At 39.3% G+C, this 21,073-nt stretch overlaps 1 protein-coding gene across 4 annotated transcripts in view; it reads left to right on the forward strand.

The window, feature by feature from the left end:
• The window catches only part of Nup214 (nuclear pore complex protein Nup214), a 208,611-nt gene that overhangs the window by 62,216 nt on the left and 125,322 nt on the right, over positions 1 to 21,073 (forward strand). For all 4 annotated transcript variants that reach the window (XR_011899324.1, XM_019045593.2, XM_072297225.1 and 1 more), the window contains exons 7-10: positions 11,864 to 12,054; positions 13,712 to 13,884; positions 15,864 to 15,913; positions 19,192 to 19,481. Coding sequence is in view for 3 of the 4 variants with exons in the window: in XM_019045593.2 (XP_018901138.1) it covers positions 11,864 to 12,054; positions 13,712 to 13,884; positions 15,864 to 15,913; positions 19,192 to 19,481 (704 nt within the window). In the remaining variant the exon portion in view is untranslated. The remainder of the gene's footprint in view (positions 1 to 11,863; positions 12,055 to 13,711; positions 13,885 to 15,863; positions 15,914 to 19,191; positions 19,482 to 21,073) is intronic.

Genomic DNA, 21,073 nt, shown 5'->3' on the forward strand with positions numbered 1-21,073 from the left:
GAGATTTTGAAAGGGCAAAAATCTTACATACACTAATATAAGTGCGGAAGTAGCATGAAATTACTCAGATTAGAGGCAAAATTTTAAAATATTTTCGGGGGTGACCCCTCGAACCTCCCTCCTGCTGGGGGGGCGGTCCCTCCAGACCCCCCTCAGATAGTTTACCAAAAAGGAGGCGTGCTGACTGATCCAACCCTGGGGCCCACCGATGGATATGGGGGGCCTGCCTAGGACTAGTACTTTGAAAATATGTAACATTCAGCAAAATCCAGGTGGGACCCGGAAAAGGCCCAAAACGATACTCCTCCTTTTACCCAAGTTTCAAGAGGTGTTAATTATTTAACACGCAAGAAAATGGCTTTTTTGCCTCAAGTAACGGTGATGGGAAATTATCTAACATTTGATTCCAACAAAATTTTTTTGCGTCAACAAATGCACCCGCTAGAGCAACTTAAGTAAAGCATCGCGGTACGCGGTGCGCGGTGAAAACGGCGCAATACGGGCAATGGGCCTGTTGCAAACTTTTGCTAGAGCAAAACTAAGAGTTGTTTCTTATAGATAATGCCTCAAAAATCACGATGAGCGCATCGGCAAACTCTGAAATGCACTCATAACTTCACAATCTGCGTAAGAAATTTGCGGTTTTTTGAGCTTCCCGCTTCAAAAACGATACTACGGCACAGGTGAACATTTTGTAAGAGGAGTCGTTTCATCGTCGGCAATAATCATCATAGCCGACGCCAATCCGTCAAAACACGTTTGATGGGACGAGATAACACCTGAACTGGATTAGACCAGATAACAATCGGTGTGTTAACGTTCATATTTTTCACGCCCGAATTGATTGACCTTGAACTCTCCTTGAATTACGCGCGGAACTGCGTGCAAGCGTCGGCCATGATGAATACCGCCGACGATGGAGCGACTCCTCTAACAAAATGTTCACCTATGCCGTAGTATCGTTTTTGAAGCGGGAAACTCAAAAAAACGCAAATTTCTTACGCAGATTGTGAAGTTATGAGTGCATTTCAGAGTTTGCCGATGCGCTCATCGTGATTTTTGAGGCATTATCTACAAGAAACAACTCTTATTTTTGCTCTAGCAAAAGTTTGCAACAGGCCCATTAACGTGCTACGCAAGTCATTCGCGCGCTACATCTCGGCACATTCTCGTCCGATTGTCATTATTTTGGGTTTGTTTAGAAGGAATGTTGAAAGTTAACCAGTGTAACGCCTATACTTGCGGTTTTCCTCCGAATTCTCCGGGGTATTTTTCAAAAGAACAGAAAACGTTCAAATTTCCAAAATTTACAGTGACGAATAATTATCAATCAAGTGGAGAAACAAACCTCCTCTCGTGTTTTGTAGAAACGTTTTGAAAACGTTTGACGTTTAAAATGATACCTTAACCATCGCGTAATTTCCCGGATTCTAAGACAGATTTTCAATAAATCGCGATGTGCTGAGGGTTATCTTATTTCCCATAAAACTTAATTTGTTTATCAGCGTGAATTTTCATGGGTAAAGTCGGTACATACGGAGGGAAAAAGGGACAGAAACTCTTATAAATTAAAATGAAAGCGTATTCTCTTTTGACCTTGGGGTATTTGAGGGCTTTTATGTAACAATACTAGATGTCGAGTTGTCACATCGGGGGAAAATTGCGTTTGAAGTTTTCGAAGCTTTAGACTTTGCCGCTCGTAAAACCGAGTGGATTCTTATAATGATTTTCATGAAGAGCATCTCTTCCTGCAAAAACACACGTTTTACGTTCTATTTAAGTGAAAAATTGAAGGAGTAACAGCAATTTGAAAAAAAAGTGACATCCGTTATTTTTACTGAAAACACTTTTTTATGCATGAAATAAAGTTCTCAGGAAGGGTAAGGGTTTTGAAACGATTGAAATGAACCAAAAGTATGTCAGTACTGAGTCATTTAATAAATTTGAACCAAAAACGAAACCTTCTGTAACTTCAACAACAAAAGTAAGGAACAAATAATAAAATCAGTTAAAAACTCATCAATTCTGGAGAAAGGGTCCCGATATTTATTATTTGAGTGTCAGCTGCAGCCCATGTCCGGTGCATGGGCATAATTGGTTGCATAAAGCGCAGCTCGGCGATGAATCGGGTCAAAACGCCTACCATTCGAAAGTGCTTGCTGCGGGAGTGCGCTTAAAATTGAGCTCATGGATTTATTCATCATTGCACAAAAATGGTTAGAGTATCATTTTAAACGTCAAACGTTTTCCACACGTTTCTGTACGTTTTCGAAACGTTTCTACAAAACACGAGAGGAGGTTTGTTTCTCCACTTGATTGATAATTATTCGTCACTGTAAATTTCGGAGATTTGAACGTTTTCTGTTCTTTTGAAATATACCCCGGAGAATTCGGAGGAAAACCGCAAGTATAGCCGTTACACTGGTTAACTTTCAACATTCCTTCTAAACAAACCCAAAATAATGACAATCGGACGAGAATGTGCCGAGATGTAGCGCGCGAATGACTTGCGTAGCACTTTAATTGCCCGTATTGCGCCGTTTTCACCGCACCGCGTACCGCGACGCTTTACTTAAGTTGCTCTAGCGGGTGCATTTGTTGACGCAAAAAAATTTTTTTTGAATCAAATGTGAGATAATGTCCCATCACCGATACTTGAGGCAAAAAAGCCATTTTCTTGCGTGTTAAATAATTAACAGCTCTTGAAACTTGGGTAAAATTTCAAACTTTCAAAATTTTCCTAATGACCATTTATGTGTGCCCTAGGCGAAAAAATTTATGATGTAGACTTCTGTAGAAGCATTTTAACTTCATAACGAGACCAAGAAAACGAAAATCGGACACGTTATTTCCGAGATATAGCGCGCTGAAAAAACGCTTTGCGGACATCTTTAACGGCTGCCATCTTGGTTCTTGCACAGACCCCAGAGTGCTTCCTCTTTTAAAAGGGCTTCTTTTAACCGTAAGAATGATTCCTGAAAGTGGCAATTTCCAATAAAAAAGTTCAGGGTTTTAGCCATTATTCGACTGTACCCACCGTACTATTTCAGGAGTTGGAGGGCATTTTTTGGGCAAATTTCAATCAGACACCGTAGGCGTTGAAGTTAACTGATTTTCAAAATCTAATATATCCTGAGGGAAGATCTATACCTTTGTATTGGTGGCCTTATGACCCCTATTAATTCAGAATTATGGGGACCACGCCCCCCCCCCCAAAAAAAAATAAATAAAATCTGGAGCTTTAGAGGGCCACAAGTTGAAAATTTCAAAAGGCGAGGGTATGTTTTGACTTCAGGTTTGGCTCCGTCCAGGGGAAAAGGTCCGTAAAATTTCTATGGCGTTTAGCATATTTGCCCCTTTTTTCCTCCAAAAATATGAGGGGGCTTCTTATGAGGATTTGGGCCTCTAAAGTTTTGGAACAAATAGGCCAGACGTTATCAGTTTTACGTAACTTTTCGCGTGGAAGCTAAATCTGAAGTCAAAACGTACCCTCGCCATTTGAAACTTTTTGACTTACGGTCTGCCAAAGCCCCAAAATTTTCGGGGGGTTGTGACTCCCATAATTTTGGATCAGCAGGGGTCATATGGCACATCAATGAAAAGGGTTGATCTCTTCTCTCATAGTCCAGTAATCGAAGCATTTTGATGGCCGAAAACGAACATACGGCTGAAACTAGGTCTAATCGATTCTACATATAAGAATGTGTGACATATAATCTACGTATAAAAATCAAGCGATTCCTCCGAACTTTATGCTTAAACGTGGAGCAAAAAAAGAGCACATCTTGAAAACCAGCAATTTCTCTTGATTTATAATAAGAATGTTCTCCGAAAACTAGAAGCAGATTATCAGCGTGTTAGCGAAGTCACTTAAAAAAAATCTATAAAATCGTGGAAATGGCAGTCGCAGTTGTGTATCCAGCATTTCTAGGAGCATGCGAAGGACACAAAAATTATTTTTATCCAAAACTTAACTAGTACGCTTCAAAGTAAAACAAATTGCGAGTTTCAACTTCAAGAATGAGAGCATAAGTCGATTTTTCCCATTCTTAATAATATGTGAGATTGAACCTTCAGCAGTGGAGTATGTGCAAGGCCTGCAACTTGGGTGGACTCACGCTTCTAAGCAGCCTAGTTGCCTGCTGGAATTTTTAAAGGGAATCCTTTCATCATGCCTGGATGGAAGGGGTGGGGGGTGGATTGAGGTGGGCCCAGAAATACTGTCTGTGGATGGGCCTGTACTTGGTGAGTTTCGCTACTTCCTACAAAGTACGCATGAGATAACAAAAAGAGTATATTTTATATATACTGTAGGACGCAAGCTAAAAACATTACTCTCTAGAATAAAAAATTGCATAAACTTCTCAAGGGTGAGGGGTAGGTGGTGTTAGTTTGGCTCGCAGGTTTTACCGACAGGGGAGTCAAGCCAGGTCTTACGTTAGTCTTCCACTCTAAAAAAAATAATAATTTTTAATAGAAAGAAATATGCCACTTTTCGAACTTTCTCTATTATTTTCCAAAAATTTTGGGGGGGGGGATCAGGGCACATGGTACGTTTTAAACACTTTTAACGCGGTCAACATACCACCCGCAATTTTTTTGCAGACATGTCAACTAGAAGGCCTACTGATTGAGGAACAACAAACCACGAAATCTGCAGTTTGGCCGTTTTTGAGAAAATGCGATTTTTCGCTTTTTTGGCGGGAATTTCGAGTCGAGGCGATGAAAAAGTCAAGTTAGGCTGTTTTTGTGGCTCGTAAATGCATATCCTATACATTTTCAGCTAATCAAGTGCCAGTAGGTGGATTATGCCGATATTCATATTATATTCATTGGTGGATTATATCCATTCGTGGATATTGCCCAAAATTCATATCCTAAAATCCACAACTTTCGGGTTTTTGGGGGGCTAGTCAAGGAGAAATCCGGAAAAAAGAGGGCTAACCCAGAACAACTTGCTTAACAAACTTTTCCCATGTAAACATCTTCAGTATGTCCTATTGAACAACATACCAAAAGTTTACCACGGTTCGATCCCCGAACACCCCCCCCCCCCAATTGCCTAAATTTCAAAATGGCGGCCATAAGAAGGCCTCCGGGACTTCGATTTTTTTGAAAATACGCATACAGTGTCATGTGTGCTGTCGATTACTATGTAATTTTGGTCGTAGATTCAGATATGAAGTCAAAAAAGTCCCCCGGTCAAAAGGGGCTACCCCAAATCCAAGATGGCAGCTGTTAGGTTGACTGGATTTCGGTGGTGAGTTAGAACGGTGGGAGAGCGACAATAGACGAGAAACGTGAATTCGATATGAATTGAAGATTTTTTACTTCGGCTTTGGAAACAAATCACATGAAGCAAGATATTGCAAGACGAGATTCAGCAAAAACAGACGAAATTCGAAACACGAGGAAAAGTTGAAAAAGGGAGCAGCTTCCCGAGCTATGCCCTGTACCTCAGAAAAAAATGAATGAATCACCAAAATGGCTGGTCCTCCTCTTCCAATCCGGTGTTCGATCGTGACGCTGCGCGCGGAGAGGTCTGGAAGCTTCCTCATTTTGAAAAGGAGGCGGGAAGCAATTGGAGGTGCTAACATCCCGGCTTGTTGAAAAAAATGGCTCCTGCCATTTACTGAAAATTTGGTCATTATTTGCTGAATCTTACCTTGCGTACAAAAGTATATCAAGTAATAACAAATATTTTTGGTAATTGTTAAAAATAGTTACTCTAAGTTTCTCATATAATTACAATGCTGATTTGGCATCTATGTCCGTGAGAAAGTGGTTGTCCGCTAACTTAAACTGGTGGTTAACTGTGGTTTTAAAACTTTCGTAATACATACCATTTTAACGAAAAGGAACCAAGAGTGGAAGAAAATTTAACATTGTTTATAATTGTGGACAGGTTTACTTAGCAAAACTAGTCAACTAATTATGGCTTGGTTTACTTTAGAAATAGAAAAGAAGAATTTTATCAGATAAAGTTTGTCGCATAGCTGGAGACGTAACAGCTGTTGTGATTTTGCTGTGATGGCAGCGGCTTATCAAATTTAATGATGCTGTGGTTGAAAGTAGCAGTCTCATAAAAATTGATTAGTTTTCCCTAGGCCAGTCTGAAAGGTGAGTTCCTGCACAGAAAGAAAGCAGAAACACACAATCAGTAGTAAACTGAAATATTAAAATGACAATCGATAGTATAAGTAATTTTTCAAGTCCAAAGTGATCATCCCAGAGTCCAATTATTTTGTTTTCTAGTGATAATGAAACGGAATTAGATTCTTTAATTAATGCTACCATGCAATTAATGAAAATAACTGGTTCCATATCTCAGAACAAATAAGAAAACTTAAAATTTGATAGGAGAATTTCATTTCTTTTTCTATGATTTCTCCTCATGAATCATTTGTCACTGCAAAGTTTTTGCAATGACAAATAAAATGAGTTTAGCTAACCCACGCGACCGTGTGATTAACTAAGATCATTGTTAAGAAGAAAACACGAGAAATACTTATATGAATAATAAGGTATTTGAACATCTATTTGAAAATTTAGAAACATTGCACCTTTATAGTCCAGGTTCTTATGTTCAAAAAAAGCTTCCCGTGGAACGGTAAGTGAAGCAAGTGTGGAAAATATCTTAATCTCTTCATTTCGATACGTAAAGAATTTAAAATTTACTTTAAAATTAACTTTAAAATTTTGAAGTTCTGGCTTGTGAGAAAATAAATAAATAAGGCGTTTGAATGCTGCTTCAGCTTGGGGGTTCCAATCGAATGAGTGATCAGTGGAATCTAAGATGAAGAACCATTTTGCATTCCCATTGGTTGTCGATGGAATTCAAATAAACCTCTGTTTGTAGTGAAAGCTGAGCATTAACGGGATTTAACTGATAGTTCCTGTTGAAAGAATCCACTTATGAAATCGAATTTACTGAAGTATTTATGTTTGCGAAGTTCTGTAAATAAAGAATCTATCCTGGGGAGAGGGTACCTATCGGGGATAACTTTTTTATTAATTTTCTGAAGTCAACCACCAAACGTTTATCGGCAGCAGATAATTTGGTAGATACAGTTTTATCTACGCCGGGTTTTACCACCAGGAAAGCCGGGCTAGCATACGGGCTTGTGCTTTCTCCAATAACATCAATTGATTTTAGCTCTGAAATTATCTCATGTATTTGTTCATCTTCAATTGGTGATTGGTGAAAGGGCGGAGAATGAACTGGTATGTCATCAGTGAGATTTATTTCTGCAGGAAGAATGCAAGCCTTTTTTAATTCTATGTTCTTTGATGCAAATATTTCTTTGGAATTTTCTATGATATTTTTGATCTTCTGAAAGATTGATACTGGCAGAGACCTGTCAATAGAAATTGGTGTTCCCGAATTATCAGTGGGAAGTATGTTTTCTGGGTTGATCACTTCAGAATTGACGTTTGTACAGTCTTCTGAAGAAATACAGGCAATTGTGTGATGTTCCGTAGGGATAAAATCATACATTGATTTTCGGTCATAATAATTCCTAACCTGCGTCAAATTTGAAATTGATAACTTGGGCTTTTTGATAATGCGTTTAATGCACATAGATTGGTTCGCGATGCGAGTCGCATGTACTTTTCTTGATACATTAAGCGTATTAATTCTGCCTCGCAGACTGGCCATTTTAATGGCATTTGTTTGCGCAACGCAGGGGTTCCTAGCTGTTCTAGCAGCATAAGTATAGGTATTTTGCGAAAAGGCGGTTTTAACCGTATTTTTCCTGTTCGCAGGGGAGCTCTTCCTAATCGAACAATTAACATTTAAAAGAAAATCACAATTATTAAAATCACAAGCTGAAATAGATAAAATTGATGCTTTTTCAGCGGTATTCATTTTTTAATAGTATTCCAGATTTTTGTCCAATGAGATCGATCCTAACTTAGTATAGTCATTTATGATGATATTATTGAAAGAGAAATTCTTAACTGGGATAAAATTTGTTCGCAAACGACAATTATTCATATAGATATTGTTAGAATTATACAGTTCAACATTTGGATAAAAAAATAGATTTGTTAAAAACGGGGGAACATCACACTTCATAAGAACATTCATTACACATTGAGGTTCTAAAATCGTGGTAATCTAAGCAGTTACTGGTAAGTCAAGCGGGGTTTGAATGGATGACAGTTTGTCCGCTTTTCTATTTGTTAAAGCGATTGAGAAAGTGATGTCATTGTTGCTTAGCGAAACGGTGCGAGCATGATAATTAATAATGGCTTTCGCTTGGCTTAAAAATGTGTCTCCAAGAATTAAAGGGGAGGATAGCGATTTGGTCACATGAACAGAAATTTTAAATGGGTGGTTATTGATGTTCACACATAAGAATCCCTTTTTAATGATCGGTAAACTTTCATTGTTTGCTGTTTGTAATATTAAAGGTTTTCCTCTTGCTGATAAGACATGGTTTGCAAGGGCTATCGAGCATACATTTACACTGGCATTGCTGTAACGCAATAGTATCTACATTCTGAATTTTTACCGGTATAAACGTGGATAAGTTTGATGATAATGTACAGACTCTGCTTTTGTCTGATATCAGAGCACTAAAGCTTGGGACTTGCCGTGACTTTGGATGTTTGACCTTTCTTGGAGCTGATTTTTCTTGGGTGGGTAAAGGCGGGAAATTCTTATTATCATTGTCAAGTAATTTGCACTCTGATTGAACTAATGACTTTTGGTTACAATAACAATGCTCCCTCAAAAGCTTTTAAGATTGCTGCTTGATACCACTCACTGGAAATTTTGGTCACCGTTATTTTTAAAGCACGATGTGGCAACGTGGTCGAATTTTTTGCAAGATCGGCAATATCTAACTCTACATAATTCCGTGGGGGGATTTAAGGCGCAAATTGAACATGTTGTGGAATTATTAGAACCTTGATCGAATCCATTTTGTGCCTGAGGAACGGGGGGATTTTGGGTTTGGATAGGATAATTATTATGAGAATATTGGAATCGAGGGTCGTTGTAATGTGGTCAGAACCCTTGGTTATTAAAATGTTGCAGTCTGAAATGATTGAAATTGTTATCGTAATAACCGGGATTTGGGTAATAATTACTCCTTCTTCTATTGGGATTTTGATATGGAAATCTCAGTCTAAAATTGTTAATAAGTTCTCCGTTTCCGAAGTGGGGTTGGTTTGTTGCTTGGTTGGATTGATTGGGTTTAGGTTTTTTCGGCTTTTTAAAATTTTGCTTGTTGCTTTCTTTAAGGTTTTCTAACTTTTCTTCAAAACCAGAAATTTTATTAAGAATTTCAGTCAACTGAGAGGTTTGGACTTCTTTTACCACTGGTTGTGTGACTTCAGGGATGTCAATATTAAGATGTAATTGTTTTTGCAGATAAAGATCTACTGAGTTATCAAATTCCGTCAACGTACTGTGGAGAAACAAAGAAAATATTGTCTTGGTTGCTAAGGGTAAACCTTTTATAAGATGAAAAATTATTTGATCTTCTGACATGTTTGGGTCAATTTTCTTACATAGGGTTCTTACTTTATATGAATATTCTCTTAATAAATCATCCGATTCCAATTTCAAGTTCTGTAGTTGCAGGTTAAGCCTGCTTACTCTAGAAGTATCAGCGAACTGCTCTTTGAATTTGACCTTGAAAGTATTGTTTTCTAGTACAGGGTGTTCGGTTTTTAAAAATTTTAAATACTGAAGGGCCGCTCCTGACAAATATTTTTGGATAAAGAGAGGAAGATAATCTTTGTTCCATTTGTTAACTTTAATCGCTGCTTCCACAGACTCTAGGAACTTTTCAATGGTAATATTTGATCCTGTAAATTTTTCTGGGAGAATTAGGGAGAAATTTTCTAACGGTAAATTTATGTCCTCAGTTTCTTTCACATTTGCATTATTAGAGGCATTCTGTGCGTTAAAGTTGACATTCATATTCGGGTTGGGTTGGTTTGGTTTGGAGGGCTTCGGTCAACAGGCATTACTTTTTTTCGCTTTGCCTCGGGCTTTCTTCTGATTACATATACAGGGGGTTTGACTTTTAATAATCTATTAGAGCGCCTCGGGGGTTTTAAAAAATCAGGAGGAGGCAATGGAGGTGGGTGAGGGATTAAAATATTTTCATCAATAGTTGGCGAATGCGCGATATCCTTGGCAAAATTAAGTCCGAAAGAATCATCAAGATTGATAATGTCCGGCGACTTACGACCTCTCATTTATGGATTTAACATTTTAATATTTCTCGAATTTGAGATCTAATTAAAATGTTAGAAAGTAAGGCATTGCACAGAGGAATTTACTGTTCGTATTTCTGATGACCGAAGGAGGGTGGTTCATTTTATGATTATTCGGACATTAGCTTTGGCTAAAAAATATTAAAATTTGATAGTGAAATGTAGATAAAATATGGTTAAAATGATAAATTAGCCTTAGTAACTTTCTTTGGTATGTAATTTCCTTGAGGTTTCAGGGCACTATGATAATAATTAGAAAAACGACGAAACTATAAAATTTCGATAAAAGTTAAAAGAACATTGAACATGTCCGTAAAATGTTAAAATGTGAATACGTTCATGAAATGTTAAAAGAGCAATAAAAACGTTGAAAATATGTTAAAAGAAGGCTAAAATCGGTAAGGGACATTGATAGTGAGAAAAGTATGCATGACCTGTTGATAGACGGCGCGGCGTGGTCCGGTCTTTGTCCTTGATTTGGATGGATTGATTAGAGCGTCTCGTGTTCTTCGAGTGAATTCTTTTCCTCTCTTCAACTTCTTTGGTTGTTGAGGTCCTCGTCTTCGTATGCTGGGAATCTGGTTCAGTAAGCCTTGAGCTGGACAAGCTGGTGTTGTGCAGGTCGAAGTCAGGCTGGTTTCGGCACCATGTTAGGTTGGCTGGATTTCGGTGGTGAGTTAAAACGGTGGGAGAGCGACAAAAGACGAGAAACGTGAATTTGATATGAATTGAAGATTTATTACTTCGGCTTTGGAAACAAATCACATGAAGCAAGATATTGCAAGACGAGATTCAGCAAAAACAGACGAAATTCGAAACACAAGGAAAAGTTGAAAAAGGGATCAGATTCCCGAGCTATGCCCTGTACCTCAGAAAAAAATGAATGAATCACCAAAATGGCCGGTCCTCCTCTCCTAATCCGGTGTTCGATCGTGACGCTGCGCGCGGAGAGGTCTGGAAGCTTCCTCATTTTGAAAAGGAGGCGGGAAGCGATTTGAGATGCTAACAGCAGCCAATTTTGAAAGACAAGAGGGTGGATTTTTAAAAAGTTCGCGTGATAATGCAAGTGTGGTATCATTCCTCATGTAATTTTGGTCGTAGATTTCATTTATGAAGTCATAAAATCCCTCAAGTCAAAGGAATTGCTCCAAATGCCAAGATGGCGGCCAGATTTGAAAGGCAGGAGGGTGAACTTTTGAGATGTTTACGTGACATCCCCAGTAAAAGTGAATCAACCTGACGTCAGGCTATGCTTCATAAACTACCGTGAGTCAGACGGATATCAGGAAATAAACCGGAAACTCTCAGAAAATGGCGATATAAATGAGAATCGCTGAAACGGGCTTTTTTGAATATCGCTAAAATTCACCCCATCTTTGAGGGTCGATATCTCGCGAACGGGGCGCCGGATGGGAAGACCCTTCAAATTTGTTTCTTAGATTAATGTAAAAACCCTGTACACCAATTTTCAGCCAAATCGACGGGAGTCGGGCACCGAGCCAGGTTGAGTTGTCGTGGAATGAGCCATATAGGTTTGTCCAATACGGTTTTCATTCACTTTGGTATCTCATTCTGTAAGGCTGTGAGACCTTAAATTTTGTCGAAATGGTTGTGTGATTATTTTCAGGAATATTATATTGGTAAGCTCTGCTAACAGCATGGAAGTAGGTGTCTTGGCGGCTAATGGGAAGTCGTGGATTTCATGGACTCAGATCGATGAGGGACGAGCAGAACTTCCTGCTGACCCAGCTACAAAAAATGAAACCTACCCTGTTGGATTTACTTTAGATCTTAGCTCTGTCCAACCTATTCCGTGGGGTAAGTCTTGTCATATTCTTTAGGTGATTATTAATTGCCATTTCATCATCAATTGTAATTAATGTTTGTGTCAAAGCCATTGTTATTTCTATTAATAATTTGGGGGCCGCTAGGACACCTTTTTCCGGTAATCAAAATGTCCGTATCTCGGGACAACATATTCAAAATGGCCGCCATGTCTAAAATCGAAAAGTTCGGAGGTGCTCTCAAAAATCCACGATTTACTCGAAAATTTTTAGAGATTCGCAAAATTGTGAGAGGACCAAAAACGTTTTACACAAAATTTTACATAGGCAAGCATGAACTTCCGAACCCCTTAATTTTAATTCACTTTTTCCCATTGTATTTCCTGCAGCAGTTATTTCTTCACGTTCAGATTCAGGATTTCGAAACACCACACCGCATTTTTTCGCCAATAGCAAGAAATACATCTCTGCTCGCTCTGTATGGCTGCATAAAACACCCCTTTTTTGGCGAGGCTCTTTCCCCCCGATTTTTTGAAATCGACACCTAAAAATCCAAAGTCGGACCACTCTGTGCCCAAAAATGATCCCTTAAATAGGGGGATAGCACAGCAGCCCCCTCCATAATTTCCCTGTGGTCAAAAACTGACGCAGATTGTCCGGATAAAGATGATTTACCAGGTAATCGACCCCCAAGAAATCCGATTTTAATGGTCCCAAAGCCCTCTAAGTCTCCCTTGCGGGGTAAATGGAGCAGGCAAAATTTCAAAAGTCGGGGGAAATTGTGCCCCCATTTTACCCCCCAAGGGAGGCTAGGGGGGCCTCACACCATAGATATCAGATTCCTTGGGGTCAATTACCTGGTAAACCATCTTTTTCCGGAGAATCTGCGTCAGTTTTTGACCAAAGGGAAATTATGGAGGTGGCCGTTGTCCTTTTCTTTGAGGGATCATTTTTGGGCGTAAAGTGGTCCGATTTTGGATTTTTAGGAGTCGATTTCACGTAAAATTTTCCGCACTCTTCAATCCTAATATATACTCGAATTGAAATTCGATCGAGAACCCCGACTTTTAGGATTGTGACCCCCTCCTTTTACTTCCCAAGGGTGGCTGGGATGGTTTCGAGACTATGAAATTCGGAACCCTTGGGGTCAATTTCCTATTCCACCTTGCGGTCCTCGACTTCGTCCGACTTAAATCAACCGAGAAAAGGCCTGAGGCACCCTGTACAATCGTGGTAAACAATTTTCAGCCTCTTCGCCAAGGAAATGCTGACCAACAGTCTTATGTGATACATTATATGTCATGAGCATGAAGTGTAGAATTCTGTGCGCGATACATGTGAAGCACAGAATTTTGTGGGGCACTAGTTTACTGGTCAAAAATCATCCTGCCAACTGTGCCAAGAGTAAATCTCATTTTTTGTGAACAATCACGAAAGAAAGAAACAAAAGTCACCTTGCAGAGTTAGTGACTAAGTGCCCAGGAGGTGAAAAGCTGCTGAAGTGAGTAAAGCGAGGAGAAGCATCCATTGTCTGCGTTGAAGACAGTATAAATTTGAAGTCATATTGCAATTTTTTTTTTTTTTTCAATAAAGTGTGTGCATTGTGTATCCTATGAAATCTTGCATTTCTAACCATATACAGTACTTGAAGCTATGAATTTGTAGCATTCAAATTTTAATTCGTGTTACAGGGTCAGAGCAACAGATGATTGCACCAATGCCAATTTTAGGAATCCTGTCTCATACCGGTGTTCTCTGTCTCTTTCACGTTGTGAATTTAAATTCTGCATCTGCAACTATTTGTAGTCCTCCGGAACCTCTTCCTAACAGATCAGCTTTACAATACTCTCCTGTATTTGCACAGGTGTTTCTTATTGCCTCTCAAAACTTTTCAGAATAATTTACCTGAAGAGGAGATGACTCCTCTTCAGTTTTGTAACTCTTTTGGGTTTAATATTCGTCTTCTGATGATCAATGTTGTTTTTCATCCACAATTAAACTGCATTTAACTAAACTCAAACAGCATCATAATAACTAACATCCTAGCACTAGCTGTTAAAATTTGTCTCACAGTTTCATCGCAATTTTCTGTGGATAAGAAATACATAAAAAAAAGAATTACTTAATATTTGCCTTAAGTTTCATATTCGTTTATGAATTCACTTTTGTGAATGTGCAGTGGTTTCAACCACTTTCTCAACAATGTTATCATTTTATATCCAATAGCTGTATGTTGTTAATAGTTGGTCACAAGCTTAAATGAACTAAAGTGGCCAATAGGAAAGTTACAGTAATGAAATTTTATTTTGTTGGAAAAAAATACAGACTGCATGTATTGAATTCAACATTGCAGTACTTAAATAGATCTAAAACACATTTTCAGTCATATTTTTTTGCGTTCAAACAGCTTGATGTCAGTGGTGATCCAGATAATTAGCTTACCACCTTCAGAATTGCTCAAGCGAGTAAAAACGAACTTCTTGCAGGGCCCAAATTATATAAGAATGCATCACTAGGTAAATAATACATCCTTAATTTTTTGAGTTTCCTGCAGTGTTGAGAAGAAAGGGCAACAATGGGTCTATTGAGAGAGAGAATGCAAGAGATGCAGCCACGTGAATAGACCCTGGGGGTGGGGGAGGTATGGCATAAAAATCTATTGGAAAAGTCCTAAAATCACACCTTCATGTGCAATTTGCGTAGATTGAGACACCTAATTCCAAATTTTCTGCATCCGGGGACAGTTATCTCATCAGTGGAAACATGCAAACAACAACCTCTGGTGGCCTTGGTGGTTGCCTATGCGTTGTTGTGCTTTATTTTTTTACAAGGGAAGATTTTTTATATTTTTCCATGCCTTGAGTTGTTGAGAGTGTATTTTATTAATCCGAAGGTTATGTTGATAAAGATTTTGTTCAGAATCAATAGTCAGTTTTCTTTGAAGTAGAAACTGTTTTTATCGGGATGCATTGTAACTGATAATTTTACCCTGGTTCTCTCCACCTAAAGAACACCTAGCCAGTGCCCGTCTCCAAAAATTGGGGAAATCGTCTTTGGCGGATCATTTAATAAGCACAAAACATGACCTGGAAGCCACGGAAGTACAAGTTAAGAAAAATGTGCCAAAGGAAAGAAAATGAACCTCTACGAGCAATTTTACATAGAATCTCAGAAAGGTGACAACCTGCTCAATAACCAACAAGAGAGTGAGGTGGCAACCCTGATAGCCCCTCCGATCCCATTCAGAGATGTGCGCTTGCACCAACACCAAACGGACAACACGATGACGCAATGCCGAAAACCAGGCAAAAATCAGTGATGAGAATAACGCGATGGCGGGCCGGGTGCACCCTACAAGTGTTTTTAATACGTTTTTTTTTTTTTAATATTAGTGTTTTACCATGTAATGTTGGTTTTACGGATGTCACACATCCAAGTTTTAGTGTACAGACCTGATGATGATCATAAAAAGATAGAAATAGCTATCGGCTAAGTCTAAAAAATCAACGTGATCAGGGAAAACCAAGGTAAAATTATTAGTCAGTTTTCGTGTAACCGGAAGTTGCCGCAAGTGCTGTTGCTTCTTTTCAAATACGATGATTGGTAACAGCCCCCATCCACGTGATTTTCGAAAAAACGTGTTCTTAGCAATGCAAATTGCGCATTAGGAAGTAGATTACAGTCTCTTTTAATGGGATAATCATGATTTCCATCCCTCTTTACCCCTGAGATGTCTATCTACACGATTGTATCTCTTGGGTGCATCAGGCCCATTTCTAGAAAAACAAACTCTATAACTGGAAACAATGAATTATTAAAAGGATTTATTTGCTTTTTTTGCAGCCATTAAGTGCATCTCATCAAACAATTCCTGCACCACAACAAACAAGTCGGTAAGCACTAAAATTCAGAATCTCCTTCCCTAGCGGCACAAGTTAAACATAAATGACAGAGGCTCTCTATCCTTATCAGCACCGCATGGCCAAACGGCAGCGCGCTCGCCTTGCAGGCGGGAGGCCCCTGGATTGGATCCAGATTCCGGCCTGTAATTTTATTTTACTTTATGCTTGTTTATTTTTTACTTACTTTATTTTTCACCATTCTCTCCGCCAACGGACTTACGATGTAGAACATGTCGTGACTAAAGATTTTTTACATATGCTGATTGTTGGGGCCTTAATCCCTACTTTAGTTTACAGATACGAAAGGCTACTGAGAGCGCTCGGGCCTGGCTTCAGCTCCCTTGAGCTGGGGTTCCTAGCTAACACCGGGCTCGAGCCGGGGTCCCTATACTGCAGTTCACTGGGCTAACCGGGGTCCCTAAACTACTCTCCGGGCGAACGGGGGTCCCTATCTAAACTCTCCGGGCTAACCGGAGCTTAAGAACTAAAACACCGGGCGCACCGGGGATTTACCTGCATTGACACCGGGCGTGCCGGGGAAACCTTTACCTGATTGATCCTGGCACCGGGCGGACCGGGGAATCGATGAATGTTGAAAGTTCACTCGTGAGTGGCATTGAATTAGCGCTTTTATCGGCGTGCACCTAGGACGTAGGTAAATCGGTATCCCGCGCCCGGCATAGGACGTTGAAGAACAAAAAGTAATACTGAGAAAAGAACTTAAACACCTTTAACCTTGAAACCTTCTTTGCTTTATTTACATTTATTTACAACTCTGGGAACCCAATAAATCATTATTTTCCTTCCGTAAACAAAATAAAGGGACCTTAATAAAACATAAACCACCTTGGCGACGCGAGCGCTCTCTAGGGGAGCGCCGCCGAAGCTGGCCGCGGCCGGCGTCGCGGCGCGACTAGCTGTGCGCTAGACGGCGCGGCGCGGCAGCAGAAATTACGCGCTAGAGGCGCGTACACTGACAGAAACTCGAAGTTTCTGCTGGATTGAAAGGTTATATATAATTGAGTAAACAAAAGACTCTAAAACTCACCAAATCTCGTTGCCAAGCTGAATTTTCAAAGTATCAGTCGAATCTGTATCTTCCCCAATGCATAGAGCTATGCTTCTGTGCTTCATAAAAATAAAAAAAAAAAAAAAAAAAGTAACAAAAAATTCCGTTTGACAGAATCATCGGGTCAACGCTATAATTGAGGGGGAATCTATTCATTTGTTTTGTTTCTTCTTGTTTTTATTTTTTTTGGCTTTCATAACAGATCTCCGTGATTTTTCGCAAAACGTGTAAATTTCGCCGGCGCGTTTTCGCGTGACCCGTTGGTCCAGCGGTGTGATTATTAATGGGGGGGGGGGGGGGTGGAAAAGCTCGCCCTCCTGAGTTTTTTGGCTACGCAACGGGAAAATTTGAACTGATCCTGAAATATATCTCCACTATTGAGTATTTCAATTTCCCATCTAATAATTTTATTTTTTTATTTATTTAATTATTTTTTTTTTTTTTTTTTTTTTTTTTTATCCTTCATGTTGCTGTAACGTGTTTAAAGTATAAGCATAGCTGCACGCACTGGGGAAGATACAGATTCGACTGATACTTTGAAAATTCAGCTTGGCAACGAGATTTTAGGAGTTTTAGAGTGTTTTGTTTACTCAATTATATATAACGTTTCAATCCAGCCAAAACTTTGAGTTTCTATCAGCATATGTGAAAAATCTTCAGTCACGACGTGTTCTACCTCGTAAGTCGGTTGGTGGAGAGAATGGTGCAAAATAAAGTAAGGGAAAAACAAACAAGTTTAAAGTAAAATAAAATTACGGCCCGTAATTGGGATCTGATCCAGGGGCCTCCCGCCTGCGAGGCGAGTGCGCTATCATTTGGCCATGCGGTGCTGATAAGGATAGAGAGCCTCTGTCACTTATGTTTACCTTGTGCCGCTAGGGCACGCGGTTTTTCCGCATCTTTTGCCTTATTTTTGAGGACTTTCCCGACCCCATTCGAAAAAACGGAAAAATGCGGCATCCCTAAAATCATCTCTTGTATCTTCATGTGAAATTTCAACTCGAAATTCCGGTTACACTTGGGAAGCTCCCCTTGTTAGCATTTTTTCCCGTTATTTGTTTGGCGGTGGAGTTACCAACAAACTTCAGCCCACAGAAATGTAGAAAAAAACTAAAAAAATGTAAGTGCTAAAATTCAAGAAATAGCCTGCCCCAAACTTTGACAGACCCAGATAATTGGAAGAACCAGCTGCACCTTTGCAGGAAAGTTGAATAATAATAGATGATGTAACGGACCTACTTCCAAAGACCACTGGACTATTTGAGGAATTCTCCTTTCATTACCTGGACCCTAGGAGTTATCCAAAGCCTCCGACACTTCTCAAGGAGCCATTCTTCGACAAAATTATAGCTGAAACCAATGGTATACTATGAGTCACCATTGAAAATGAAAAATTACCCAATGACTTGAGCACACTGTTGTTTAGAGGAGTTGATGCTGTTTTTTACCTCAATTATAAGAAATTTAGGAAGTCACAAGGAACCACAGTCCTTGAGAAAGAAAGAGAAACGCAGATCTTGGCTTTATCATGGACTCAAAATCAAGATACGAAGATCATATTCTCACTTTAAAACAACTTATCAAATCAAAATGCAAGAAAATGCAATGATTCATAAGAAAACATTCTGAACTAAGTCTGAATAATAAAAGACTTATTTATTAAGTCATGATTAAGCCAATCTAGGCCTATGCCTCAGATACCTACACTCCCTGCACTGCTAACTCAAACATACAGGAAACAAAACCCTTTTCAAATTTAATCTTTAAGGCTAAGTGCGAAAGAAAAGTGGTAAGAAGGAAATGCAGTTATTACAGTAAAACTCGGGATTGTGAGTCTTGAGGTTTTTGTCTCTCGTATGCACAGTAGTTACTAAGAACATCTGGCCTCCCACCTCAACCCAGAGGCCACCATATAATTAGGAGGTAAATTAATTTTCTGAAAATTTCTCTTCTCCCAAATTTTTATCCCCCTGCTCATCATTCATCAAAGGGCATCAATTGCCCAGTTATCCCATTTAAATTTCGGGAAAGTCCAAGATGAAGACCATTGTAATAAAGAAACAGGCCTCATTTTACAGATTGTTTGCTTTCTATTGTATGAAGTGCTTAAAGTTCACTATTTTCCTACTATGTACATATTTCACAACCTCAACATTGTTAACTTTATCTGTTCGATTATGGTTGCGTACTTGATTTTCAGAGTTTCCCCAGAGAAGCCTGGCACACCTATTGATGAATTATCGTGTTTTTCGACAACTGTAACTGCTCCATTAAGTCCTCAACCAAACCAGTTGTTTTCATCTGCCATGCCTTCCAAACCAGCCAATGCACCAAAAAAATTAGACTTCTCCTTTGGTCATAGTACTCTCTTGTCTACCTCCATGACCAGGCCTTTAGACACTAGCGGAGTCAGTTTGATTCCAGAAAAGTCTCCAGCCTCCTCAATACCTGCATTTTATCTACCGACATCTGAGCCTGCACCCATCATAGGTACCTCCTTTCAATTTTTATCTCCTTTTTGAGCTACAAGTACAAATTTTGCGCAGTAAATTTCATTCAGGCCCATCAGATTAAATATTATCTTGAACAAATACGAGGGTCGTCTCAAAAGTCAGTTTTCCGATTTTTTTTCTCTTCTACTAATAAAGCTAGAACAAATCTGTAGAAACGTTCTTGTAGGTCATACTCTCAGCTTTTCAACAAGTTAAAGTTTTTATAATTTGTCCTACTGGGTGCTGAGAAAATGCGGTTTTCCCAAACGAACCTTCGCGCTCCGCGGGTCCAAAGGAGGGGTATCAATACGGGCCTTTTTTGGCCCTCCCTAGAATCTGGAAATTTATGCGGGTTCTCCAAGTTGACTCAATGTAGTTTATGGAAATAATCATGATTTGGTCCATAGGCTACTGGATAGGTGTTAAACGGTGAACTGAACTTATGTCTGCAGGCACATTTCAGCGAAAAATGCTTGTTTTTCTATCACTCTGAGGTTTTTTTGATACTGAGCGCATCGTCTAACTAAAACGAGCTTTTAATATGTTATGAAGAAGGCTTTAAGACATATTGTAACCCTGATTTTGTTTTAGTTGGATGATGCACTCAAAGTTAAAAAAACTTTTTCAAAAGTCGACTTTAAAAGGACATCCGTAAAAATCTCAGGGAAACACGTCTCTCCAACTGTATGCACGCTACTTATATTATCAAGGGCAGTTAGCAAGCCTTGTTAAACGCTTACAAGGAGATTTTCTTTAATTGTAGTAAAAAAAACCCTAACGACGTAATTCCCTAAGATTTTTGCGGATGTCCCTTTAAAGTGGACTTTTGAAAAAGATTTTTTTGACTTTGAGCGAATCATCTAAGATCAAACCAGGGTTAAAATGCGTCCTGAGGCCTCCTTGATGACATATTAATTGCTCTTTTTCGTTAGACAATGCACTCGGTGTCAAAAAAAGCCTCAGAGTGATAGGCAAACACGCATTTTTGTTAAAATGCGCCTGCAGACGTATGTACAGTTAACCGTTTAACAGGTATCGAGTGGCCTATGGACCAAATCATGATTATTTCTGTAAACTTCATTGAGTCAACTTGGAAAATTCGCATAAATTTCCAGTTTCTAGGGGGGGGGGGGGGGGGGGGGGCAAAAAAAGCCCTTATCGATACCCCTCCCTATAATATTTCGAAACTTGTCGTGATTCGCAGGATATAAGTTATTCTCGACGAATAACAGATGAATTGAGCAAATGTTCAATTATTATGCATAGTACTGAGGACCTAACCTTACTTTTCAACATAGTCTCTGCCGATATCTAAACATTTTTAATACCGAGGCATTACCTACCATATCCCTTCTGCAAAGAACTCAGGTGACTGCTTCAGGAGCCAAGAATTGTCTGCGTGCTTCACTTCTTCATCAATGGCAAAGCTCTGACCTTGGAAATCTTTTTTAAGATGAGGAAACAGAAAGTAATCTCTCAGTGCGAGATCAGGAGAGGAAGGTGGTCAAAGTGGATTTCGGAGGTCAGAGCTTTGCCACTAATGGAGAAGTGAAACACGCAGACAACTCTTGGCTCCTGAAGCATTCCCTT

Source organism: Bemisia tabaci, chromosome 2, assembly GCF_918797505.1.
Source record: "Bemisia tabaci chromosome 2, PGI_BMITA_v3".
Classification (NCBI taxonomy): domain Eukaryota; kingdom Metazoa; phylum Arthropoda; class Insecta; order Hemiptera; family Aleyrodidae; genus Bemisia; species Bemisia tabaci.